This window comes from Microcaecilia unicolor, chromosome 3, assembly GCF_901765095.1.
Source record: "Microcaecilia unicolor chromosome 3, aMicUni1.1, whole genome shotgun sequence".
Lineage (NCBI taxonomy): Eukaryota > Metazoa > Chordata > Amphibia > Gymnophiona > Siphonopidae > Microcaecilia > Microcaecilia unicolor.
In genome coordinates, this window is record NC_044033.1 from 294,465,129 (window position 1) to 294,492,682 (window position 27,554).

General features: G+C 46.6%; 1 protein-coding gene across 2 annotated transcripts in view; it reads right to left on the reverse strand.

The window, feature by feature from the left end:
* Nucleotides 1-16,716: 16,716 nt before the first annotated feature.
* The window catches only part of CSAD (cysteine sulfinic acid decarboxylase), a 324,205-nt gene continuing 313,367 nt past the window's right edge, over nt 16,717-27,554 (reverse strand). For both annotated transcript variants that reach the window (XM_030198185.1, XM_030198186.1), the window contains one exon: nt 16,717-17,081. In XM_030198185.1, coding sequence (XP_030054045.1) covers nt 16,908-17,081 — 174 coding nt within the window. In that variant the 3' untranslated portion in view covers nt 16,717-16,907. The remainder of the gene's footprint in view (nt 17,082-27,554) is intronic.

Consider the following 27,554-nt stretch of genomic DNA (forward strand, 5'->3'; position numbering starts at 1 on the left):
GGTAGTTGGACAGATCACAACTTTTTTTCTTAGCGTCTTTAGGTACTGGGGTTAGCAAGATGTTACCATGGCTTGTAGGGAACTTGCCTGTACCTAGCATGTAGTTGAGGTGTAGAGTCAACTCATCTAGGGAACAGGCAGGAGCACTTTGGAGCAAATAGTTGGGACAAACATCCAGCCTGCAGTACTTCCTGACAAATTTGCGGCGCTCCAACTTGACAGAATCAACAGAGAGAGTGGAAAAGCTTGAGAGTAAGCGGTCTGCTGGTTGCTCGTCAGGCCCCGGGTCCAAACCATTAATAAAGTCACTAATGCTGGAATAGTTTTGCGGAAGGGTGCTCTGTAGTTTCTTGAGTTTGTCTTGAAAGAATTTTGCTAAATCGGCAGTAGGCGGGGTGCATTCACCCGTAGTGGTAAGTACTGTGGTATTCATTAGCTTGTTTACAAAGAAGAAGAGTTTCTTAGCATCGTTGTAGCCTGGGCCAATTTTTTCTTGAAGTAATGTTTTTTTGCCTGTCTGATTGCATAGTTGTACTTTCTGTGAGACTGCTTCCACGCAGTTAGATGCTGAGTGTCCTGGTGCTTTCGCCAGGCCCTTTCAAACCTTCTGGTATTTGCCTTGAGCGTTCTTAAGTGATCATTGAACCACGGGGCGGCTACTTTCCTCTTTGTGGAACACTCCTTGAGCGGCGCAATGGCATCTAAGGTAGTTCTGCAACGATTATCCCAATTGGGTAGGAAGCTAAAAATGGCTTGTGGTAGTGTAGGTGCGGGTTTTGGGTGCGCACCGATCCATTTTTAGCGCACCTGTAAAAAAAGCCCCCCCCCCCCCCCCCCTGAAAATGGACGTGCAGCAAAATCAAAATTGCCGCGTGTCCATTTTGGGTCTGAGACCTTACCATCAGCCATTGACCTAGCAGTAAAGAATCCGGGCGGTAATGACCTACGTGTGTCAAATGCCACTTGGAGTGCATCCATTACACACGCCCAAAAATAAAAATTATTTTCAGATGCGCGTATGAGACACGCACTAAAAATGAAATTACCGCAAGAGCCATGTCGTAGTCGTGCGGTAACTCCATTTTGGCGCGCGTTGGGCATGCGTAGACGCTTACGCGGCTTAGTAAAAGGGCCCATAAGTGCACTCCTCACCACGGATACAGTCAACCAAGCGACTAACAGGTTCTCCAAGACTCACTGTAAATTGGATACCTGCCCCAGTTACTTAATAAAATCTGCTCCTCACCGCTTCATAGCAGACCTCACATCCCACATAAATTACATGCTTCAACATGGTCTGTTCCCTAAGGACAACGGCAACATCCTACTCACCCCAATACCAAAAGATACCAAGAAAAAAACAAACGATATCACCAACTACCGCCCAGTAGCATCTATCCCACTGGTAGTCAAACTGATGGAAAGCATGGTAACCAAACAACTCACTGACTACATAAACAAATTCTCAATACTACACGAATCACAATCAGGATTTTGCTCCACCCACAGCACTGAAACAATACTAATTACTCTCTTAGCCAAAATCAAACAAGAAATTGCAACAGGCAAAAGCGTACTTCTCCTACAATTCGACATGTCTAGTGCGTTTGACATGGTAAACCACAATATACTACTAAGCATCCTAGAATACTTTGGGATTGGTGGAAGTGTACTTAGCTGGATCAAGGGTTTCCTAACTACTAGAACATATCAAGTGAAATCAAATTCGAATATATCATCACCATGGAAAGCAGACTGTAGAGTACCCCAAGGATCACCACTATCACTGCTCCTTTTCAACCTAATGTTGACCCCACTAGCCAAGTCCTTATCCAATCAAGGCCTTAATCCTCTCATGTACGAAGACAATGTCACAATATACATCCCTTACAAAAATGATCTAACAGAAATCAACAATGAAATCAAACTCAGCTTGAACATCATGAACTCATGGGTGAATGCATTTCAACTAAAACTTAATACAGAAAAAACACACTGTCTCATCCTCTTATCCCAATACAATACGAACAAACCAACCAACATAACCACCCCAGATTACACCCTCCCTATCTCAGACAGCCTGAAAATTCTCGGAGTTACAATCGACCGAAATCTCACGCTAGAGAGCCAAGCAAAAGCTACAACAAAGAAAATGTTCCACTCAATGTGGAAGCTCAAATGAGGAAAACCTTTTTTCCCAAGGGAAATATTTCGCAACTTGGTACAATCTATGGTACTAAGCCATCTAGACTACTGCAATGGAATCTACGCGGGATGCAAAGAACAAATCATTAAAAAAACTCCAAACTGCTCAAAACACAGCAGCCAGGCTTATATTTGGAAAAACGAGATTCGAAAGCGCCAAACCCCTACGAGAAAAACTGCACTGGCTCCCAATCAAAGAACGTATTGCTTTCAAAATCTGCACCCTGGTTCATAAAATTATCTACGGCGAAGCCCCAGGATACTTGACAGACCTCATAGACCTACCAACCAGAAACACATCAAGATCAACACGAACATACCTAAATCTCCATCACCCAAGCTGCATAGGTCTCAAATACAAATCAACCTATGCATCCAGCTTTTCCTACATAAGCACACAACTATTGAACGCATTACCAAGCGCCATGAAAACAACACATGACCACCTAAACTTCCAGAAATTACTAAAAACTAACCTGTTCAAAAAGGCATACCCTAATGATCCAACTTAAATGCGTTAACCCTGCAACACAACGAAACCAAAGCTCATACTGGACATAACTCTCCCTCCTTACGATTCCCAAATGTGTCTGTCACACATGAACTTTACTCTACCACAACATCACTCTGTATTTGTTCATACCGGTATTGGCAATCGGCTTTACGGTACTATGTAAGCCACATTGAGCCTGCAAATAGGTGGGAAAATGTGGGATACAAATGTAACAAATAAAAATAAATAAAATAAAAAATAAATTGCAGGTGTTCAGTAGTTAAATAAACTGAACAGCGCTTAGCTGACGTATGTGTCCTCATCATTGATCTCATCACCAGAGCAGTAGTAGATAATCTTTGTCTACCATGCATTAAGAGAACACGAAGAAAGTATGTAGTATCTAGGCTACTTTAATGAGGCTAATTGTGGAAGGATTTGACCATATATTTTTTTTTAAATAGGATACCATCCATTGGCAGGGAAGAGAGGAAAAATGTTGGACAAGGATGGAGGGAAGGAAAGACAAAGGAAGGAGATGCTCATGGATGGAGGGGAGGGAAGACAGAGGAAGTAGATGCACATGGATGGAGGGAAGTGAGGAGAAATGCTGGATATGGATGGAGGGGAAACTGCTGAGTTGAGGAAGGATAGGGAGAGGGCTACAGATGGTAGACAGGACACATAAGGACACAAGAGGAAGGTGGACATGGTGAGAGAAAAAATATCAGATGGAAAGAAGACACTGCATGAAACAGAAGACACTGGGACCAAAGCGAATAGATCAGGCAACAAAGGTAGAAAAAAGTATTTTATTCAGAATTTATTAATTGGAATATGTCAGCTTTTGGAAATGTACATCTGTGATATTTTGCATGTAAGTTTCAATTTTTCTGGTATTGCTGCATGCTGAGTCTGACTTCTTGAGTTAACTTTCCAGTTCAGTATTTTGTCTTCATATTTTTTGATTTCTAGTTCCTTGTGTCATGTCTGTTGTCATATGTTTTTCATGTGTGATCAAGGTGCAGTATTCTGATAGCGTGTAGTATTTGCAGCCCTTTTTGTTTTGCGTTTTTTTTCACGAGGTAGTGTATTGGTGTTTTAGAGCCTAGTGTAATTACAGTTCTGCCTTTTCAAGCATAAGGTTGTAGCTCGTCCTGTCCTTGGAATTAGTGCTGTTATGGTTTAGTAAGGATATGAGTGTGTTTTTGCACAAGTTTGTGTATAGCATTTTGCAGTGGAGCGATTGTGGGATAATGTAATTATATTTAAAAATATCAATTTTTCCATTAAGTATGTATGTGGTTATACTGATGCAGGGCAGCTGTTGGGCAGACTACTTAGAAATCCATCATCAAGTGAATTCTAAGGCATTCTTTTGTAGGATCCCAAGAGACACTGCTCATACTTATATAGACAGTGCGTGCCCACCCATATTAGCTCTGGGCCCACCCAAAATCTCAGGTCTGGCTACGCCACTGCGACCAAGCCTCAAAAAGGTACCCCAACTGACCAGATGACCACCGCAGGGAATCGGGAATGACCTCCCCTTATTCTCCCAGTGGTTACCAACCCCCTCCCACCCTAAAAAAACTTTAAAACATATTTTTGCTAGCCTCTATGCCAGCCTCAAATGTCATACCCAGCTCTATGACAGCAGTATGCAAGTCCCTGGAGCAGTTTTTAGTGGGTGCAGTGCACTTCAGGCAGGTGGACCCAGGCCCATCCCCCCCTACCTGTTACACTTGTGGTGGTATATGTTGAGCCCTCTAAAACCCACTGTACCCACATGTAGGTGCCCCCCTGCACCCCTTAGGGCTATGGTAGTGGTGTAGAGTTGTGGGGAGTGGGTTTTGGGGGGGGGGGGTTGGGGTGCTCAGCACCCAAGGGAAGGGAGCTATGCACCTGGGAGCTATTTGTATTTTTTGTTTGTTTAGAAGTGCCCCCTAGGGTGCCCGGTTGGTGTCCTGGCATGTGAGGGGGGCCAGTGCACTACAAATGCTGGCTCCTCCCACGACCATATGCCTTGGATTTGGCCGGGTTTGAGATTGCCGGCATTAGTTTCCATTATCTACGAAAACTGATGCCGGCCATCTCAAACCTGGCCAGCTCTGACATTTGGCCGGGGCCAACCATATTAATGAAGAAAAAGATGGCCAGGCATCTTTTTCGAAAATACGGTTGGCTCCGCCCGCTTGCGGAGCTGGCTCCAGAGATCGCCGGCGCCTTTCGATTATGCCCCTCACAGTAACATAGTAGATGACGGCAGAGAACGACCTGTACGGTCCATCCAGTCTGCCCAACAAGATAAACTCATATGTGCTACTTTATGTGTATACCTGACCTTGATTTGTATCTGCCATTTTCAGGGCACAGACCGTAGAAGTCTGCCCAGCATTAGCCCTGTCTCCCAACCACTAGCCCTGCCACCCAATCTCCGCTAAGCTTCTGAGGATCCATTCCTTCTGAACAGGATTCCTTTATGTTTATCCCACGCATTTTTGAATTCTGTTACCGTTTTCATCTCCATCACCTCCCGCAGGAGGGCATTCCAAGTATCCACCACTCTCTCTGTGAAAAAATACTTCCTGACATTTTTCTTGAGTCTGCCTCCCTTCAATCTCATTTCTTGCCCTCTCGTTCTACCACCTTCCCATCTCCGGAAAAGGTTCATTTGCGGATTAATACCTTTCAAATATCTAAACGTCTGTATCATATCACCCCTGTTTCTCCTTTCCTCCAGGGTATACATGTTCAGGTCTGCAAGTCTCTCCTCATACGTCTTGTAATACATACCATTTTTGTAGCTTTTCTTTGCACCGCTTCAATTCTTTTTACATCCTTAGGAAGATACGGCCTCCAAAACTGAACACAATACTCCAGGTGGGGCCTCACCAACAACTTATACAGGGGCATCAACACCTCCTTTCTCAAATGGTGTCTATCACGCTTATTTTCGAAAGAGAAGGATGCCCATCTTTCAACACAAATCGGGAGATGGGCGTCCTTCTCGCAAAGCTGCCCAAATCGGCATAATCAAAAGCCAATTTTTTGACACCCTCGACGGCTTTCCGTCGCGGGTACGTCCAAAATTCACGGGGGCATGTTGGCAGGGTAGCGAAGGCGGGACTGGGGCGTGATTAGGAGATGCACGTCCTTGGCCGATAATGGAAAAAAGAAGGGCATCCCTGACGAACACTTGGCCAATTTCACTTGGTCCATTTTTTTTCATGACCAAGCCTCAAAAAGGTGCCCGAACTGACCACATGACCACCAGAAGGAATCAGGGATGACCTCCCATTACTCCCCCAGTGGTCACTAACCCCCTCCCCACCATAAAAAACAAGTGTAAAAATACTTTTTTGCCAGCCTCAAATGCCATACTCAGGTCCATCGCAGCAGTATACAGACCCCTGGAGCAGTTGTAGTGGGTGCAGTGTACTTCAGCCAGGCGGACCTGGGGGGGGGAGGTTTAGGGGGCTCAGGTAAGGGAGCTGTGCACCTGGGAGCAATTTGTGAAGTCCACTGCAGTGCCCCCTAGGGTGCCCGGTTGCTGTCCTGGCATGTCAGGGGGACCAGTGCACTACAAATGCTGGCTCCTGCCATGACCAAAGGGCTTGGATTTGGACGTTTTTGAGATGGACGTCCTCGGTTTCCATTATCGCCGAAAACCGAGGCCGCCCATCTCTAAGGTCAGCCTAAATGTTGAGATTTGGGCGTCCCCGACCGTATTACCGAAACGAAAGATGGATGCCCATCTTGTTTCGATAATACAGGTTTCCCCGCCCCTTCACGGGGACGTCCTGCGAGGACGCCCTCAGGAAAACATGGGCGCCCCGTTCGATTATGCCCCTCCACATAGTCCTTTAATTTCAACGTTCAATAGTCTTAGGTGACATGACATTGTTCCACATGGTGCTAAGGCCCTAAACATCTGAAACACTGCTCATGCTGGTAATTTATTGCCATTCTTGTGTTGCAGTACTGACCACGCTTAAATACAATAAATAATTTATAACTCGGCAATCCACAATCTAAAGGATTATAGTGATGAGTAGCACGCCAGATAGCAAACCTATGCCACCTATATGCATATGCTTTCGTCGTAGAAAATGGTCTAGAATGAAGAAGGAATTCGAAGAGACCTAAAGAAAATATATTATCAGTTAACTGAGAGGACAAAGAAGCCAGACTAGTAGATTCAAAGACTGAAGATTTGGGAGCAGAAATTGTTGTTCAAACCCATCTCTCTTGGTAGGAAACTGGTGGTTAAACAGCCATGCTGAAAGGTATGGAGAACCACGAAGAAGCCAAACTAGTAGATTCAAGGACTGAAGATTTGGGAGCAGAATTAGGTTTTCAAACCCATTTCTCTTGGTAGGAAACTGGTGGTGGAACAGCCATGTTGAGAGGTATGGACAATCATGACTGCCTGTTCTAGTACAGCGAGAGGTATTAGAAGGTATGCATGAAGGAAACCTTGACTCCAAGATATGTGGGAAAACAACGTTTGCCACGCTGTTCTGACTCGTACACCCTGAGCTATATCTGCTATGTTTGGTTTTGTGAGGCGACATGAACAGGTTTCAAGTGGGGAATCCCCACTGCCTGAAAAGGGACTGTAGAATTGTGGTCCTGATGGACCACTCTTGAGTCTGGAGCATTCTGGTGAACCAGTCAGCAAGAGTGTTGACATTCCTAGAAGGTAATACTATATGATGGTGGATTGCAGATCGAGAACTACTGTCCAGAACTGAATTGCTTCCTTGCAGAGTAATTTCAAACCTGTACTGCCTTTGCTTGTTGACATGGTACATGGTGATCTGATTGCTTATCTGAAATTGAATCACTTGAGGTGCGAACTTGTTGTGGAAAGTACAAAAGGCCAGTAGAATGGATCTGAGGTCTAATAAGTTGATGTTGTATGACTGCTTCACTAGAGACCAATTGTCTGGAGTGTTATGCTGAGATGTGTTTTCCATCCCTGATTGGTTGCATCTGTGGTAGGTACATGGCTTTTTTTGAGGGGGTACTTGGTGGTACTGAGTACCGGCACCTTTTCCATTCTTTGCTAAAATTGACCCATGGTACCCAAGTTTTAATGAAAGAGCTCAGGCTCTATACACAAATTCTGCCTTGTCATAGATTCTGTGCCTGGTTGCAGGGGGCCTGGTTATTGTGGGGTGGGTCCCTCAGTGATCACCCCACCGCTGAAGGGTGGCCTGACATTTGAGTACCGGCACCCTTTTTGCTAGAAAAAACATACTGGGTAGGTATGATTGTGGGGGCCAGAGACTGGAAAAGATGTCCCCATTATATGAGTTTCCTGAAGAGTCTACCACTGTGTATTGTAACTGGAATCTTGACTGATAATGGTTGTGTTTACTGCGACCATCGATTTCTCAAATGCCACTGCAACGGAAGCATGCATAGCCTTGTGAAAGGATATACGTGCATTGTTGTCGCCATATGACCCAATAATGCGAGGATGATTCTGGCTGTCATGGCTCAATCTGCTTGAATATGATGCACTATCGAAATTATGTTCTACATTCTTTTGAATGGTAACTTTACCAGTGGTAAATGAATGAAGATATGATCTCCTATATATTCTAATTGTTGCACTAGTTGTAAATTAGACTTTTCTCTGTTGATGAGATAAACCCTAATTTTTTTTTTGAGAAGACAAACAGTAATCTGCAATGTTTGGAGGGTTTCCTGTGATGTTTGACCCACAATTACCCAATCGTCCAGATACAGGTAAAAATTAGTAAGTCTTCAAGGTGAAGATGGGCTACAACTGTAAGAACGTATTTTTGTAAACACTGGTGGTACTGAAGGCAGAATAAATGGAAGTATCCTGCATTGATAGTGACTGTTGCCTAGGAGGAATCGAAGGAACTGTCCTGATGAGTGCTGAATTAGATCATGAAAGTAAGCATGCTGGAAATTCAGAAACATGAGCCATACATCATGTGTTAAGAATGGGAGGATGATAGCTAATGTGGTCATCCCGAATTTTGCTTTCTCGATATATTTGTTGAGTCTTGCATACTGTGATAAACACAGTGGTTGCCCTACCCTGAGGAGGCTGCTAGATGGCGCTCTCCTACCAGAAACATGAAAATGCCCTGCGCTGGCCACTAGGGGGAGCCAAAGGGGATACACCAGTGTAGTGACCCGAAGGGACAGCTAGGGGGTTATCATGGTATAGGACCTGTCCTTCCCTGAAGAGGCCACCAGGAGGAACTCTCGGAGTAGAAGCTGGGAAGTTGGAGAGAGTTCTAGGTGCGGACCTTTCTGGAGGTAGGGGGAAGAGGCCTAAAGAGGTGGGGTGGATTATTGGCCATCCTATAAAAAGCACCCTCTAAACCAAGAGAAAGGGAGAGGAGATGGTGGACCTGGAAGGGATGGAGTTGGAGGCCAGGAGGTGAAAGTGAAGGAAGAGACCTGCTGGAGAATGGGAAGCTGAGAGAGAGGGTGCCCTCAAAACCCCCTGAAGGTACTTACCTGACGAAGGACATGTTGCTAAGGACACTGTGGTTTATGTGAAAATGGACTAACAGCCGTGGGGTGGAGGATAGGACGATAAAGTTGTGAAGAGTGAAGAGTGTCCTATCCAGGGGTGGAGGCTGTTAGACACTGAGACCCAGGTTCCCCACAGTAGATGGGCTCAGTGAGAGAACTTGTGATAACGACTGGAAAGAAGTGGTTTCCACAAGACAGCAGTATAGTCTAATAAACTGAATTTGAATTTTGATGACTGTCTCATTTGCATATATGTGGAAGGCTGAGACTCCTAGTTGAAGTTCCAGGAGAGTGTGAGGGTCACAGCCCTATGGATCAGCGGGTGACCGGGGCACACTGGACCGGACAGGGGAGGATTTCCAGCTGAAGGAAGGCCTGCCCCGAAAGCAGTCATCCTGAGTTAAGGCAGAGCCCCACGATATAGAGGTGGTGCTTGCAAGTAACTGGAACACCAGCTGGAGTCCTGCTTGGGAGCCAGGACCAGTGAGGGCCGGGGTAGAGAGCAGGATGGCCGTGTTCTTTACAAACTGCCCTAAAGCCAAGGGCTAGAGAGCATCAAGAGAGCTGAACCCCAGAATACGCCCAAGGGGTTATAAAGAAAACCACTTGTTTTGAACTGTTTGCTTCGTGCGGTTTTGCTGGAGTTATCAGGGATTTACCACTGGTTGTTTTGAACTGCTTTGGTTGTGAACAGCCTGTGGCTGAGCTGTTTGCCTGGCCAATTCAATATGTAACGTTGGGGAGTCAAGGGAACTCCGAGAGAATGGCAAGTGAGACTCCAGCCAGCAGAGGCGCTGCATTTCTGAATCACCCAGTGGCCCGGAGGCTTCGCAATACCCAGAATTGGACGTAATCCCTCCTTCTTCCTTTGTATGAGGAAAACAATATCTTGAGTAGTCTGAGTTGTTTCCATAGTGATGGCCTTCCAAACATTGTAGAAGAACTGAAGGCGTACTTTCTACTATCAGTGTGGATGTCCAGCTATGTGAAATCTAGTCCTCGGATTTGCATGCTGAGGTACAGTCTGTTTCTGGTGTTTTCTGTCCCTACCAGATTTGTTTCGAAAGTGGAATCTTGTACCGTTTGAGTTAGGGGTAGAATTAGGTGTTAGGGGGTAAGAATTAAATAGTAAGGTAAACACATAAGCTAATCAAGATCATCCTTACTGGTATATAGATATTGGATATGATAATTATGCACCTTAATGTAAGCATCCAACATAGAATTAATTCATTATTTTGCCTATTAAGTCCATGTATTTAAGGACTGTGAGTGGTGGATTAATTGTGCACTCCTTAGCCATTTCATTCTTTCATAATGCTAATTTAACTATAGAGAAATATGAAACAACTGATACTTGCCATGAGCTAACACTTCCTGGTGGAATAAGGAGTTGATTAGATGGTCTGATGCTGATCTTGCAATATGCTATCTATTTGAAGTGCAATACTCTGTTTATAAACATTCAAATAATTAAATACTGTAGGACAAATATCCTTCAAGGATGATTGTAAGGATACTGGCAATGACAGGGCTATAGCCTACTTTGCCAAAAATCTAGGTAGTGGAGAAGTAACTTAATGGTTAGTGCAACAGCCTGAGAATCTGGAGAACTGGATTCGTCCCACTGCAGCTGCCTGTGACTTTATTTATTTGGCTTTTGCTCACAACTTTTTCAGTAGTAGCTCAAGGTGAGTTACATTAAGGTACATTGAGTATTTTCCTGTCCCTGGAGGGCTCATAATCTAAGTTTGTACCTGAGGCAGTGGAGGGTTAAGTGACCTGCCCAAGATTACAAGGAGCAGCAGTGGGATTTGAACTGGGCACTGCTGGAGGTCATGATCGGTGCTCGAACCGCTAGACCACTCCTTTTGGGGAAGATATGAAAACTACCATTGTCACAGGCACAAAACAAGCATCTGCATAAACATATAGACCACTTTGATTATAACCACAGAAATGTGGTTTATCTAACCTCATCCCATATATGAGGAGTACTCCTGATGCATAGGTGTTTCCTTCTGTGCAGGAGAACTATCCTTGGGAAGGAGCATACTTTGTCTCTTAGGAGGTGAAGTCTTAAAATGCAGGGAAAAATGATCAAGTAAGTAGAGGCGATCTTTCAGGGATTATTTTCCTAAGTTCAGGGTCTTGTAAATCTGAAGTAGACATTGACCATGAACATGTTTTTTTTTTTTTAATGTGGTCACTGATCGTTAGACTGAATTGGTGTACCTGTGGTACTGACAAATGTTGCAGTTGAGACTCCTGGACAGAACCAGAAGGGTCACCCAAAGTGAAAAAAAAGAAAAAAAGAATTAAGCTTGTGCTGCTGCTGAGTAAAGAAATTGAGTTAAAAGCTGAAGCAGAAAGACGCATTTGTTCTGACCTTAACGGCTTTCCCCTGCCCTTAGTGTTGTGAAAGACATGGTAGAGATGCAAATTGTCATCATGATATGGAAGAGGGAACCTTCCTACATGAATAAGTTTGTCTAGAAGAAGCCCAGTGTAACAACTAACGTTGGTGCCGATGGCTATGGCTGTGATAGTGTAAATGCCAACGTCGGCTCAAAGAGGGAGACGTAGATGTTGGTGTCAGGAAGAAAAACTTGCCTTATTCCATTGCTTGGTTGAGTTGAGGATCAGCATCCAAGTCTGGCAGTCGACACCAGTGACTCCCTCCTGACCTGTGTGCACGTCCGTGCTGGAGTCATGCTCATCAATGTCACAGTTGGCATGGCACCGAACGTGCTCTGTATGCCACTGTAAATTGGAGCCTGAGCTCGAGTTCCGGCATCATGGACTTTGGTATCAAGAGCTCCCTTGTTGATTCCTGACATCCATCCACATCCTTAACAGAGTCTTGTGTGTCAACATAAACAGACGGCATGGCACAGATTGTGCTCTGTATGCCACTGTGAACCTGTTCCTGATCTGGCACAGGAATACACTGAAACCTTCTGCTCAGTGTGCTGCTGCGGCTAGGAAAGCGAATAGAATGTTGGGTATTATTAGGAAAGGTATGGAAAACAGGTGTGAGGATGTTATAATGCCGTTGTATCGCTCCATGGTGCGACCGAACCTTGAGTATTGTGTTCAATTCTGGTCGCCGCATCTCAAGAAAGATATAGTAGAATTGGAAAAGGTGCAGAGAAGGGCGACTAAAATGATAGCGTGGATGGGACGACTTCCCTATGAAGAAAGATTAAGGAGGCTAGGGCTATTCAGCTTGGAGAAGAGACGGCTGAGGGGAGACATGATAGAGGTATATAAAATAATGAGTGGAGTTGGAACAGGTGGATGTGAAGCGTCTGTTCATGCTTTCCAAAAATACTAGGACTAGGGGGCATGCGATGAAACTACAGTGTAGTAAATTTAAAACAAATCGGAGAAAATTTTTCTTCACCCAACGTATAATTAAACTCTGGAATTCGTTGCCGGAGGAAGTGGTGAAGGCGGTTAGCTTAGCAGAGTTTAAAAAGGGGTTGGACGGTTTCCTAAAGGACAAGTCCATAAACCGCTACTAAATGGACTTGGGAAAAATCCACAATTCCAGGAATAACATGTATAGAATGTTTATACGTTTGGGAAGCTTGCCAGGTGCCCTTGGCCTGGATTGGCCGCTGTCGGGGACAGGATGCTGGGCTCGATGGACCCTTGGTCTTTTCCCAGTATGGCATTACTTATGTACTTATGGTAGTGGCAGTGCATGGGATTGAGAAGCCTTTGGAGCCCCTGGATCTTGCTCGAACAATATACTGTAGGGGTGTCCCTGGTGTATCACCTTTTATGTACTGAGGTCTATGAACCAAACTCTGACTAGGCCAGGAACCATCTTTTTAGGACAATATGTCATAGTTGCCTGAACGTTTCCTGCATTTCTACACTACCTGCTAGCAAGGACATGTTGGCATTCCAAGAGCATTTGTACTTTATCTTTGGGTGTGAAATTGGTAACAAGACAGATTTACACGGACACAAGTATGAGACACAAGTATTTTTTCCTTGGTCTGTACCAGCACGTGCAGGGAGTGTCTGATTCAACTATGGACATCATTGTTCTCCAGGCCTGCATTTCGTCTGCTGGACAGGATGAATGCATGATCTGACTGAGCCAAAAGTCACCCAAGGACAGTGGACAGAAGTCTGGTATTGGACTTGGTGAACAACAAAAGGAAGAATTTTGGCACAGGTCCTGAGCGAACGCACAGAGCGGACGCACAGTTGATAGCTTTGGAGAGATAGATAGACTGTCTCTCTGTGCCTTCTAAGTACTGAGCCTCTCTGTATAACATTACAGAGAAGTGCAAGCTGATAATTTCGACTTCTAACCTTGTGCTAGACTAGCCTAGAAAGACGATTAGGAATGCATATAAAAAAGCGGCCAATACACAGACGGCTTCTTGAACCACCACAAGCCAGTTATGATGGGGAGGATAAAATAGTTTGTATGTTACCCATATTCAGCACAATCTACTCAAATTAAAAAAAAATAATTCAGAAACACTGGCCCCTCTTGGCTCTACATGGATTAAAAACAAATCCTTGGTTTGCTTATACTAGAGCTAGAAATCTGGGAGAATTATTAAAAAGGAACAAATCTTTGATATCTCAACCACAGCAAAAGAGAGGAGGGCACAGAAAATGTGAAAAATGTGTGTACTGCAAATATGCGTGGGTCACCAAAGTTGTGAAAAATCCTGTGACAGGACGTAATTTTAAATTATGGTGTACAACAGATTGTAATATGACCCAAGTGGTTTACGGCATCATGTGCCCATGTAAAAAATGATACATAGGACAGACTAAAAGAAAGATCTAGGACCGGATTGCAGAACATTCAAGTAATCTATGAACACACAAAAAGGAAACCCCCTGGTCGCACATTGGGAACAACATCAGCATAATGAACAAAATCTGCTTTTTGTGGTTCTTACCCAGGTTCTAATGAACAGAGGGGGTAATGTTTCAGTGCTGCTGTTAAAAAAAAATGAGCGGCAGTTTATTTTTCGATTGCAAACAGTGACCCCCAGAGGAAATCGAGTGGCTATTGGTGGTGTGAACTTGAACCTCCAAAAATAAAGGGTGGACACCTTTAGGATTATAAGAACGCATGAACCGGCATTCTAACTGTACTTGGTGAAGAGACAGAAGCAGTTTTCATTGCAGGTTAGCCGATAGTGAAAATGCGAGTATTTAAAGATTATATTATTTTCAAGTCAGAAAGTGAATGATTAAAATATGCACAAACCAGTGTGGGGTTTTAGATATGTATTTTATTTTCAGTTAACGTTCTCCTGGCGATGCTGTGGTAAGGCAAAACATGCTAGCATGTAGAGAATGAAGAAGAGAGAGAACGGAGAGAAGAATGGGGATGAGTATTAACGTATTCACATGGATTTTTTTTACTAAGTAGAGTGCAGCACAGAGAGATTATTGGAATCATGGAGAGTACTAACAACTTGTACTTTGTACTATTGGACAACCAAGCCTACAGATAAGTTGAACTTTTGATAGCATATCATCTAGATCATTGAATTAGAGATTTTTCAATTGATATATTGGTAGGGAGGTGGACTCTACTGCAATGATGGTGGAATATAGTGCATTATAGAGGAGATGACTCCTTATTTGTGATATGCACTCAATCTGAGCACTATTCACTATATTTATTAAATTTTTAAAAAATTACTAATATATTGAAAGGTTTCTGGAGGTGTTGTACATTAAAGTTTAATTGCCAGACCCTTGTACATTAAAGTTTAACTGCCAGACCCTTGACCATTCTTCTAACACTTTGATATCCCTTCTCATGGTTTCTACTCCCTCCAGGGTATCCACTCTATTGGCTAACTTCATGTCATCTGCAAAAAGGCAAAAACATTTCCTTCTAACCCTTCAGCAACATCTCTCACAAATATATTAAACAGTATTTACCCCAGCACCGACCACTGAGGTACTTCACTACTCACCTTCCTTTTCTCCAAGCAGATAACATTTACCACCACCCTCTGCCACCTGTCGGTGAACCAGTTTCCTATCCAGTTCACCACTTTGGGTCCTAAGTTTAGCCCTCTCAGCTTATTCATGAGTCTTCTGTGAGGGACAGTATTTTGCACTCCAAATTGACCTTTAAAGATCAGATAAAGTAATTCAGGATGTTTTTTTATAAACTAAAATTATTGAAATGTGTAAATATCTTCTTTTTGATCGCTTGATACTTCTTACCCAAGTTTTAATATTATCCTACTTGGATTACTATAACCTTCTCTATTTGGACTATACTGAGGCTTCTTTCACTCGTTTACAGGTTCTCCAGAATACTGCAGCCACGCACATCATATGCAACAAGCTTCCCTATTTTTAATTAGATTTGATTGGCTCCCTATTCTCGGCCGATTTTTTTAAATCTATACTATTTGTTTAGAATTTTATATGGTTTGGTGCCCAGCTACACGTCTTGTTTAGCTTTTTCTTCAAACCCTTTGAAAATTTTATGCAGCAATAATTCTCTATTATTAATTTCCCTGCAGTCAAAAATGTTAGATACACCAATGTCTTTACTGCTTCCTTCTCATATCAGGCTGTCAAACCTTGGAATTCTTTACCACCTGTGATCAGATAAGGAGCCTTCGTATCTTAACTTTAGGAAAATTCTGAAAGCTTTCCTATTTAAGAGATTTGTTTTGTAATGATTAGTAATTTCTGTTGAGACTATTGTGTGTTTCGGAGAATATTTTCCCTTATTATTTTACTGTAATTTGCTCTCAAACCTTTTGGTACCTATATTATTATTAAAACACTTGACAGATTTGACTAAAAGCAAAAAATGTAGATTGGGTAATTTTTTGGTGGACCTATGGCCTATTTTTAAACTCAATGAAACTGATATTCAGACCACGGGAGGCAGCCTGGCTAACTCTCGCAGTTGGTAGTGATGCCAGATATTCAATGCTGGGCCGTTCCGGTGACCGGCATTGAAAATCTAGTTTATTTTTGGCTGATTTAAACTTAACTGGCCAAACCAATATTTGGCGCTGGCTGGTTAAGTTTATAGTGGCCAAAGATAGGCCTGCTATTTGGGCAGCCCGATTTGGCCACCAAACATAGCCACTGATGCCAATCAGTGGATTGGCCACTGAATGTTTGTGGATAGCAGGTTATAACATGTAATATAACCAGTTAGCCGCTAAGCACTGACTGGGAATATTCAGCGGGCGATAACCGGCTATCTGCCACTGAATATTCGCTGATAGCTGGTTAAGTGCTATTTAACCAGCCAGGAGCCGTTCCTGGCCAGTTAAATAGCATGAATATCAGGGGGACCTGTGTCTTTTACCAGTTTTTACCAACATGCCAATATTTATCCCATTCTGTTATTTTGTACTCAGACAGGTAAACAGATAGACACTCTTGACTTTTTGGTTTATTTTTTCCAACTTCTGTTGGATTGGAAGAATAAATGTCAGAAAATAGTTCTATTTGGAGCTGTTTCTTTATTTGTACATGTAGGATTAAGTTAGCCTGATCAAGAATTCTATACCAACTCAGCAGTTGGAACTATCAACAGTATAGGTATCCATGTGCATTGTTCCTTGTAAATCAGGGAACTTGCAGGCTGGTTGAAGCTTTAGGATCCAAACAGAAACCAGCAGAGAAAGCATCAGGCAATGTGGAACAGCTACAGATCATGTCCCAATTTCTCTATCTCATCCAGGAAGAAATTCATGTCATCCTCAGTCGTAGAAGGGTTAACCACAATCTGGCGGAAGAAGTTAACCTTACTGCCATGTGGCTGGTATCCCACCATCATGGACCCTTTCTTCACCATCCTTTCTTTGATAACAGGAGCCACCTAGGTAGAAAAAAACATAATTCAGAAACGAGGGAGGCAGCAGTCAACCATCAGGCTTATTTTCGAAAGAGAAGGGCGCCCATCTTTTGACACAAATCGGGAGATGGGCATCCTTCTCTCAGGGTCGCCCAAATTGTCATAATCGAAAGCCGATTTTGGGCATCCCCAACTGCTTCCCATTGCGGGGATGACCAAAGTTCCTGGGGGCGTCGGAGGCATAGCGAAAGCGGGACTGAGGCATGCCTAACAGATGGGCGTCCTCGAGCGATAATGGAAAAAAGAAGGGGCGTCCCTGACGAGCACTTGGGCGACTTTACTTGGTCCATGTTTTTCTTACAACCAAGCCTCAAAAGGTGCCCGAACTGACCAGATGACACCGGAGGAAATCAGGGATGACCTCACCTGACTCCCCCAGTGGTCACTAACCCCCTCCCACCCTCAAAAAAAACAACTTTAAAACCTTTTTTGCAAGCCTGAAATGTCATACTCAGGTCCATCGCAGTAGTATGCAGGTCCCTGGGAGGGGAGGTATGTTGTGGTCAGCGAGGCATAGCGAAAGTGTGGATGTCCTTCTTTCAAACATTTTGGATGTCCTGAACTCCCCCCCCCCCCCCCCCCCCACAGGAACGGCCAAATTTCAAGGGAGTGGAGTGGAGGAGTGGCCTAGTGGTTAGAGCACTGGTCTCCAGAGGTGGCCGGTTCAAATCCCACTGCTGCTACTTGCGATCCAAAATCCAAATAAATAAATAAAGGGGGTGCCAGAGGAATAGCAAAGGCATGAACATCCTTCTCAGAGAAACATCCACATTTTGGACATCCTCAACTGCCCGTTGCAGGGAAGGAGGCATAGTGAAGGACATCCTTCACCCATACTCTTAAAAAAAAAAAAAAAGACATCCCTGACGAGCACTTGGACGTTTTCACCTGGACTTGTGTTTTTCTAAGGTTGTAGACGGCAATTTAGTTAAGGTTGTAGACGGCTATTATACACGCAGCTTGTCTGCATGTATGAAGCCGTCTTTGGCATGCGCAGAGCTTGGCTGCTCTGCACTGGCTTCCCCTCCTTAGGAAGGAAATCGTGTGCAAGTGAGCTAACAGCGAGCAGCTCATTTGCATGCACGTTCCTTTCCGAATCGCTAAGGCGGTAAGGGAAGAGCTTTTTCCGTTCAGTTAGTGCATCTGGCTGAAGGTAAGGGAGCTATGTACCTGGGAACAATTTGTGACGTTCACTGCAGTGCCCAGTTGGTGTCCTGGCATGTCAGGGGGACCAGTGCACTACAAATACTGGCTCCTCCCATGACCAAATGGATTGGATTTGGTCATTTCTGAGATGGGACATCCTTGCTTTCCATTATCGCTGAAAATCCGAAACGACCAAGTCCTGGGGACAACCATCTCTAAGGTTGACCTAGATTTGCTGATTTGGGTGTCCCTGACCGTATTATCGAAACGAAAGATGGACGCCCATCTTGTTTCGATAATATGGGTTTCCCCATCCCTTGCTGAAAACTTGGGCATCCCTTTAGATTATGCCCCTCCATGTAGCAGATGAACCAGGTACATGTCTGAGTTAGTCCCTTAATCAAGAGGAGAAATTTAATTACTATTTTATTTATTTATTTATTTAGCTTTTGCTCACACTCTTTTCAGTAGTAGCTCAATGTGAGTTACATTCAGGTACTCTGGATATTTCTGTGTCCCAGGAGGGCTCACAATCTAAGTTTGTACCTGAGGCAATAGAGGGCTATGTGACTTGCCCATAGGCGGTCGGTGGCCCAACTGTTTGGGGAGGCTAAAGGGGGTGGGGTCAGGGGTGGAGTGTAAATCCATAATTGTCTGACAACACAGAAATAAATAAAAATAAAAGTCACAATACCTTTTATTAAATTTAGATATTAGATATGTATCATATGTCAAAGAATAAATGGTTGCTCAAAGCATATACTAACCACAATCGCTCAACTGCAAAACACTATGCACAACTTTGTGCAAAAACACACTCAGAACCTTACTGTACCATAAATATTACACTGGGCAGAACCTAATACACCAATATACCACCCATAGGAAAATGCAGACCGTCAACAATATGAAACAAGGGATCATATCATCAAAATTCTCATGTAGAGCCACAAAACACCCTAATTCATGGTTAATGTGGGCTAAAATGTCATAAATAAGTAAATAAATATAAACTTTTAATGCTGAATACCTGATTCTCAAAGTGGACATATTCCAAACACTATAATGAAAATAAAATGATCTTTTCTACCTTTGTTTTTCTGATCATGCTGGCCCAGTATCCGATTCTGCTGCTATCTGTCCTCTTAACTCCGTTTCCAGGGCTTCCTTTCCATTTATTTCTTTACTTTTCGCCTTCTTCATTTCTTGTCCTACATCCGTAAGTAAAAGCTGGGTCCTCCGTAGACTTGACTGTCCAGTGGATCCAGCTTCTGCCTATTTTCTTCTTCGATGTGCAGTTTTTCTACTCTCTTCCTTTTCCCTCATCTCATCTCCTTCCTCACTCCTCCCTCCATGTCCAGCATTTCTTCTCTCTCCCTTCCCTCTCCTCCATCCATGTCCATCCACCTACCCATGTCCAGCAACCCTCCTCTCCCCTTCATCCACCCATATCCAGCAACTTTCCTCTGCCCTGCCCTCCCCCCATCAATCGATCCATACACTGCCTTGTAAAAGTCTACTACAGCCTGGGCAAAGCTCTTCTGCAATCAGAATCAAGCAAGGCCCTGGGGGCTGGGAGCTTTAAAAGCGAATGCTACATACCTGTAGAAGGTATTCTCCGAGGACAGCAGGCTGATTGTTCTCACTGATGGTGACGTCCACGGCAGCCCCTCCAATCGGAAACTTCACTAGCAAAGTCCTTTGCTAGTCCTCGCGCACCCATGCGCACCGCGCATGTGCGGCCGTCTTCCCGCCCGAACCGGCTCGTCAGTCCCATGTGTAGCAAGACAAAGACAAGGGAAGACACAGCTCCAAAGGGGAGGCGGGCGGGTTTGTGAGAACAATCAGCCTGCTGTCCTTGGAGAATACCTTCTACAGGTATGTAGCATTCGCTTTCTCCGAGGACAAGCAGGCTGCTTGTTCTCACTGATGGGGTATCCCTAGCCCCCAGGCTCACTCAAAACAACAAACATGGTCAATTGGGCCTCGCAACGGCGAGGACATAACTGAGATTGACCTAACAATTTTTCCAACTAACTGAGAGTGTAGCCTGGAACAGAATAAAACATGGGCCTAGGGGGGTGGAGTTGGATCCTAAACCCCGAACAGATTCTGAAGCACTGTCTGCCCGAACCGACTGTCGCGTCGGGTATCCTGCTGCAGGCAGTAATGAGATGTGAATGTGTGGACAGGTGACCACGTCGCAGCTTTGCAAATCTCTTCAATAGTGGCTGACTTCAAGTGGGCTACCGACGCTGCCATGGCTCTAACATTATGAGCCGTGACATGACCCTCAAGAGCCAGCCCAGCCTGGGCGTAAGTGAAGGAAATGCAATCTGCTAGCCAATTGGATATGGTGCGTTTCCCCACAGCCACTCCCCTCCTGTTGGGATCAAAAGAAACTGTCTGTTTCAAAAGAAACTGTCTGGGCGGACTGTCTGTTGGGCTGTGTCCGCTCCAGATAGAAGGCCAATGCTTTCTTGCAGTCCAATGTGTGCAGCTGACGTTCAGCAGGGCAGGAATGAGGACGGGGAAAGAATGTTGGCAAGACAATTGACTGGTTCAGATGGAACTCCGACACAACCTTTGGCAAGAACTTAGGGTGAGTGCGGAGGACTACTCTGTTATGATGAAATTTGGTGTAGGGGCCTGGGCTACCAGGGCCTGAAGCTCACTGACTCTACGAGCTGAAGTAACTGCCACCAAGAAAATGACCTTCCAGGTCAAGTACTTCAGATGGCAGGAGTTCAGTGGCTCAAAAGGTGGTTTCATCAGCTGGGTGAGAACGACATTGAGATCCCATGACACTGTAGGAGGTTTGACGGGGGGCTTTGACAGAAGCAAACCTCTCATGAAGCGAACAACTAAAGGCTGTCCTGAGATCGGCTTACCTTCCACACGGTAATGGTATGCACTGATTGCACTAAGGTGAACCCTTACAGAGTTGGTCTTGAGACCAGACTCAGACAAGTGCAGAAGGTATTCAAGCAGGGTCTGTGTAGGACAAGAGCGAGGATCTAGGGCCTTGCTGTCACACCAGACGGCAAACCTCCTCCATAGAAAGAAGTAACTCCTCTTAGTGGAATCTTTTCTGGAAGCAAGCAAGATGCGGGAGACACCCTCCGACAGACCCAAAGAAGCAAAGTCTACGCTCTCAACATCCAGGCCGTGAGAGACAGAGACCGGAGGTTGGGATGCAGAAGCGCCCCTTCGTCCTGTGTGATGAGGGTCGGAAAACACTCCAATCTCCACGGTTCTTCGGAGGACAACTCCAGAAGAAGAGGGAACCAGATCTCACGCGGCCAAAAAGGAGCAATCAGAATCATGGTGCCTCGGTCTTGCTTGAGTTTCAACAAAGTCTTCTCCACCAGAGGTATGGGAGGATAAGCATACAGCAGGCCCTCCCCCCAATTCAGGAGGAAGGCATCCGATGCCAGTCTGCCGGGGGCCTGAAGCCTGGAACAGAACTGAGGGACTTTGTGGTTTGCTCGAGATGCGAAGAGATCCACCAAGGGGGTGCCCCACGCTTGGAAGATCTGGCGCACCACCCGAGAGTTGAGCGACCACTCGTGAGGTTGCATAATCCTGCTCAACCTGTCGGCCAGACTGTTGCTTACGCCTGCCAGATAAGTGGCTTGGAGCACCATGCCCTGACGGCGAGCCCAAAGCCACATGCTGACGGCTTCCTGACACAGGGGGCGAGATCCGGTGCCCCCCTGCTTGTTGATGTAATACATGGCAACCTGGTTGTCTGTCTGAATTTGGATAATTTGGTGGGACAGCCGATCTCTGAAAGCCTTCAGAGCGTTCCAGACCGCTCGTAACTCCAGGAGATTGATCTGCAGATCGCGTTCCTGGAGGGACCAGCTTCCCTGGGTGTGAAGCCCATCGACATGAGCTCCCCACCCCAGGAGAGACGCATCCGTAGTCAGCACTTTTTGTGGCTGAGGAATTTGGAAAGGACGTCCCAGAGTCAAATTGGACCAAATCGTCCACCAAAACAGGGATTTGAGAAAACTCGTGGACAGGTGGATCACGTCTTCTAGACCCCCAGCAGCCTGAAACCACTGGGAAGCTAGGGTCCACTGAGCAGATCTCATGTGAAGGCGGGCCATGGGAGTCACATGAACTGTGGAGGCCATGTGTCCCAGCAATCTCAACATCTGCCGAGCTGTGATCTGCTGGGACGCTCGCACCCGCGAGACGAGGAACAACAAGTTGTTAGCTCTCACCTCTGGGAGATAGGCACGAGCCGTCTGAGAATCCAGCAGAGCTCCTATGAATTCGAGTCTCTGTACTGGGAGAAGATGGGACTTTGGATAATTTATCACAAACCCCAGTAGCTCCAGGAGGCGAATAGTCATCTGCATGGACTGCAGGGCTCCTGCCTCGGATGTGTTCTTCACCAGCCAATCGTCAAGATATGGGAACACGTGGACCCCCAGTCTGCGAAGTGCCGCTGCTACTACAGCCAAGCACTTCGTGAACACTCTGGGCGCAGAGGCGAGCCCAAAGGGTAGCACACAGAACTGGAAGTGACGTGTGCCCAGCTGAAATCGCAGATACTGTCTGTGAGCTGGCAGTATCGGGATGTGCGTGTAGGCGTCCTTCAAGTCCAGAGAGCATAGCCAATCGTTTTCCTGAATCATGGGGAGAAGAAGGGTGCCCAGGGAAAGCATCCTGAACTTTTCCTTGACCAGATATTTGTTCAGGGCCCTTAGGTCTAGGATGGGACGCATCCCCCCTGTTTTCTTTTCCACAAGGAAGTACCTGGAATAGAATCCCAGCCCTTCTTGCCCGGATGGCACGGGCTCGACCGCATTGGCGCTGAGAAGGGTGGAGATTTCCTCTGCAAGTACCTGCTTGTGCTGGAAGCTGTAAGACTGAGCTCCCGGTGGGCAATTTGGAGGTTTTGAGGCCAAATTGAGGGTGTATCCTTGCCGGACTATTTGAAGAACCCACTGATCGGAGGTTATGAGAGGCCACCTTTGGTGAAAAACTTTCAACCTCCCTCCGACCGGTAGATCGCCCGGCACTGACACTTGGATGGCGGCTATGCTCTGCTGGAGCCAGTCAAAAGCTCGTCCCTTGCTTTTGCTGGGGAGCCGAGGGGCCTTGCTGAGGCGCACGCTGCTGACGAGAGCGAGCCCGCTGGGGCTTAGCCTGGGCCGCAGGCTGTCGAAGGAGGATTGTACCTACGCTTGCCAGAAGAGTAGGGAACAGTCTTCCTTCCCCCATAAAAACGTCTACCTGTGGAGGTAGAAGCTGAAGGCTGCCGGCGGGAGAACTTGTCGAAAGCGGTATCCCGCTGGTGGAGCTGCTCTACCACCTGTTCGACCTTTTCTCCAAAAATATTATCCGCACGGCAAGGCGAGTCCGCAATCCGCTGCTGGATCCTATTCTCCAGGTCGGAGGCACGCAGCCATGAGAGTCTGCGCATCACCACACCTTGAGCAGCGGCCCTGGACGCAACATCAAAGGTGTCATACACCCCTCTGGCCAGGAATTTTCTGCACGCCTTCAGCTGCCTGACCACCTCCTGAAATGGCTTGGCTTGCTCAGGAGGGAGCTTGTCCACCAAGCCCGCCAACTGCCGCACATTGTTCCGCATGTGTATGCTCGTGTAGAGCTGGTAAGACTGAATTTTGGCCACGAGCATAGAGGAATGGTAGGCCTTCCTCCCAAAGGAGTCTAAGGTTCTAGAGTCTTTGCCCGGGGGCGCCAAAGCATGCTCCCTAGAACTCAGCCTTCTTTAGGGCCAAATCCACAACTCCAGAGTCGTGAGGCAACTGGGTGCGCATCAGCTCTGGGTCCCCATGGATCCGGTATTGGGACACGATCTTCTTGGGAATGTGGGGATTAGTTAAAGGCTTGGTCCAGTTCGCCAGCAATGTCTTTTTTAGGGACATGATGCATGGGTACTGTGGACGCTTCCTTAGGTGGAGAAGGATAGTCCAGGAGCTCAAACATTTCAGCCCTGGGCTCGTCCTCCACAACCACCGGGAAGGGGATGGCCGTAGACATCTCCCGGACAAAGGCCGCAAAAGACAGATTATCGGGAGGAGAAAGCTGCCTTTCAGGGGAGGGAGTGGGATCCGAAGGAAGGCCATCAGACTCCTCGTCAGAGAAATATCTGATGTCCTCCTCCTCCTCCTCCCACGAGGCCTCACCATCGGTATCAGACACAAGTTCACGAACCTGTGTCTGAAGCCGTGCCCGGCTCGACTCCGTGGAACCACGGCCAGGTGGGAGCGTCGAGAGGTAGACTCCCTCGCCCGCACCGGCGAAGCTCCCTCCGCCGACGTCGTCGGGGAGCCTTCCTGGGAGGCGACCGCAGTCGGTACCGCAAGCGGCACCGATGTCGGAGACCTCACCCCGGGCAAGGGCCCAGCCGGCGCCTCACTCGACGGTACCGGTGGCGCAAGCACCCCCGGTACCGGAGGGGAAGGGCGCAACAGCTCTCCCAGGATCTCTGGAAGAACGGCCCGGAGACTCTCGTGCAGGGCGGCTGTGGAGAAAGACATGGAAGCCGATGCAGGAGTCGAGTCAGAGTCTGTTCCGGGCGTGGAGGCTGTTCCGGGCTGTCCAAGGTGGAGCGCATCGACACCTCCTGAACAGAGGGTGAGCGGTCCTCCCGGTGCCGATGCCTACTGGGTGCCGACTCCCTCGGCGACCCAGAGCTCTCGGTACCGACGCGGGAAGGAGACCGGTGTCGATGCTTCTTTGACTTTTTCAAACGAAGCATGTCACCGGAGCTTCCCGGTACCGACGAGGAGGACGTAGAATCCAACCGTCGCTTCCTCGGGGCCGAGGCTGAAGAAGGTCGGTCTCGGGGGGGGGGGGGGCTGTACCGCAGGAGCCCTCAGGGTAGGGGGAGACCCACCCGAAGGCTCACCGCCACCAGCAGGGGAATGGACAGCCCTCACCTGCACTCCAGACGAAGCACCACCGTCCGACGACATCAGCAGAAGCGGAGGTCCCGGTACCACCGACACCGACGCAGCCTTCCGATGCCTCGGCCCCGACGATGCAGAGGATCGATGCCTCGATGCAATCGATACCGTCGCGGCCGAGGGCGGAGGTGTTGACGCTGTCGACGTCGATGCACTCGATACTCCCGGTGCCGATGCCGACGAAGAGCCCGAGAACAAAATGTTCCACTGGGCCAATCTCGCTACCTGAGTCCTTTTCTGTAAAAGTGCGGAAAGACTGCAGGCCTGCGGGCGGTGCCCAGCCCCCAGACACTGAAGACACGAAGCGTGCCTATCAGTGAGCGAGATTACCTGGGCGCACTGGGTGCACTTCTTGAAGCCGCTGGGAGACTTCGATGACATGGACGGAAAAATCACGCCGGCGAAATCAAAACTCGTAATTGCGGTAAGGCACCAAAAAGATGGGGAGAAAAAAACTCGACTCGAGGCCTCAAGGGGACTACCCCGAAAACAAAAGAAAATTTAACGGGGCCAAAAACTAGAAATAGGGGGAAGGGAAAAAGACCAAAAGGCCCTTCTCCGGAATCCCTTTTTTTTTTTTTTTTAGCGAAAAGTCAAAAAGACGCGCGAGGGTCAACTTAAGGGGCGCGAACGGTGCAAAAACACAACCGTACCGAGCGCGGACAAAAGAAGACTGACGAACACGAGCTGGTTCGGGCGGGAAGACGGCCGCGCATGCGCGGTGCGCATGGGCGCGCGAGGACTAGCAAAGGACTTTGCTAGTGAAGTTTCCGATTGGAGGGGCTGCCGTGGACGTCACCATCAGTGAGAACAAGCAGCCTGCTTGTCCTCGGAGAAATATATTTACATTAGGTAGGGGACCCGAAGGCTAACTTGCCTAGGCTCTACTAGACGCCTAATCCTGCCCAGCTCCTAAACTTACATCAGACAGAAAGCTCCCTACTCTCACCCGTTAATCACACATACATTTTTGTGCTTTATTAAAAATCCTGGTTAAGATCGGTAGGAACAGCTCCCAGTCACAGGGTTAAAACTAGCCGCTCTTCTAAAACCTTTCCTGCAGCAACCAGCGAGCCGAGCTCCACTTTCCACAAACACCAAGTCCTCCTCGCTGCGTCGATGGGCGGAGCTTCAAAGACCGGATTGACACCTGGCATTGGCTCCTTCTCTACTACTACTACTTATCATTTCTATAGCGCTACTAGACATACGCAGCACTGTACACTTGAACATGAACAGACAGTCCCTGCTCGACAGAGCTTACAATCTAATTAGGACAGACAAACAAGAGATAAAGGAATATGAAAGTGAGGATGATAAAATAAGGGTTCTGAACAAGTGAATAAGGGTTGGGAGTTAAAAGCAGCATCAAAAAGGTGGGCTTTTAGCTTTGATTTGAAGACAGCCAGAGATGGAGCTTGACCTACCGGCTCAGGAAGTCTATTCCAGGCATATGGTGCAGCAAGATAAAAGGAACGGAGTCTGGAGTTAGCAGTGGAGGAGAAGGGTGCAGATAAGAGAGATTTACCCAGTGAATGGAGTTCTGAGATAAGTAGCATAAGATGTTTGTACTTTTTTGGGATCTTGCCAGGTATTTGTGACCTGGATTGGCCACCGTTGGAAACAGGATGCTGGGCTTGATAGACCTTTAGTCTATCCCTGTAAGGCACTACTTACGTACTTATGACTGGGCAGAAAATGAACCACAGAACTGAATTGTCTCAGGCTCTACTCCCTTGGGCTCCCAGATCCTCCCTGTTTTCCCTAAACCCTACAATCCAGGAACCAACAAGATTTAATTTTTATTCTTCCTGCCTCTGTGCAGGATCTCGAGTAAATGGACTGTAACTTATTTTTAAGTAAACTTTAAGAGCCTGATGGGTCAGAGAGTATAGGGGGAGGGGGGGAAGAATGGAGGGGAGATGAGGGTGAGATCGTTGATATTGTTCTGTATTATTTGCAGCTAGTACATTTGTAATATACAAATGACAGTTGTACAAAATTTTGTTTCCTATTTTTTTATTTTAACAAAAAAGATTTAACTTAAGTAAACCTTATGAGCAGGTTTTTCCACACCAAGAAAGGAGGCGCTGGAAGTTGGAACTGGCAGCATGGAGCAGGTTGTCTCAACGCTGCTTAGTACTTACCGATCTTTAGCAGTTCACCATGGCCTACACAACTATTGGAAAGGCGGGCGGCAGCGGGAGCCGGCTGAGTTTGAGCTCTTCTTCCGGGAGCCCCCCTTCCGCGGTGGTTTCTCGTTCTTCTTTGGGTTGCACGAGTGCTTCAGACGTTCTCCGCTCCGACGCCAGCGATTCACATAGCCAGCCTTAATCTG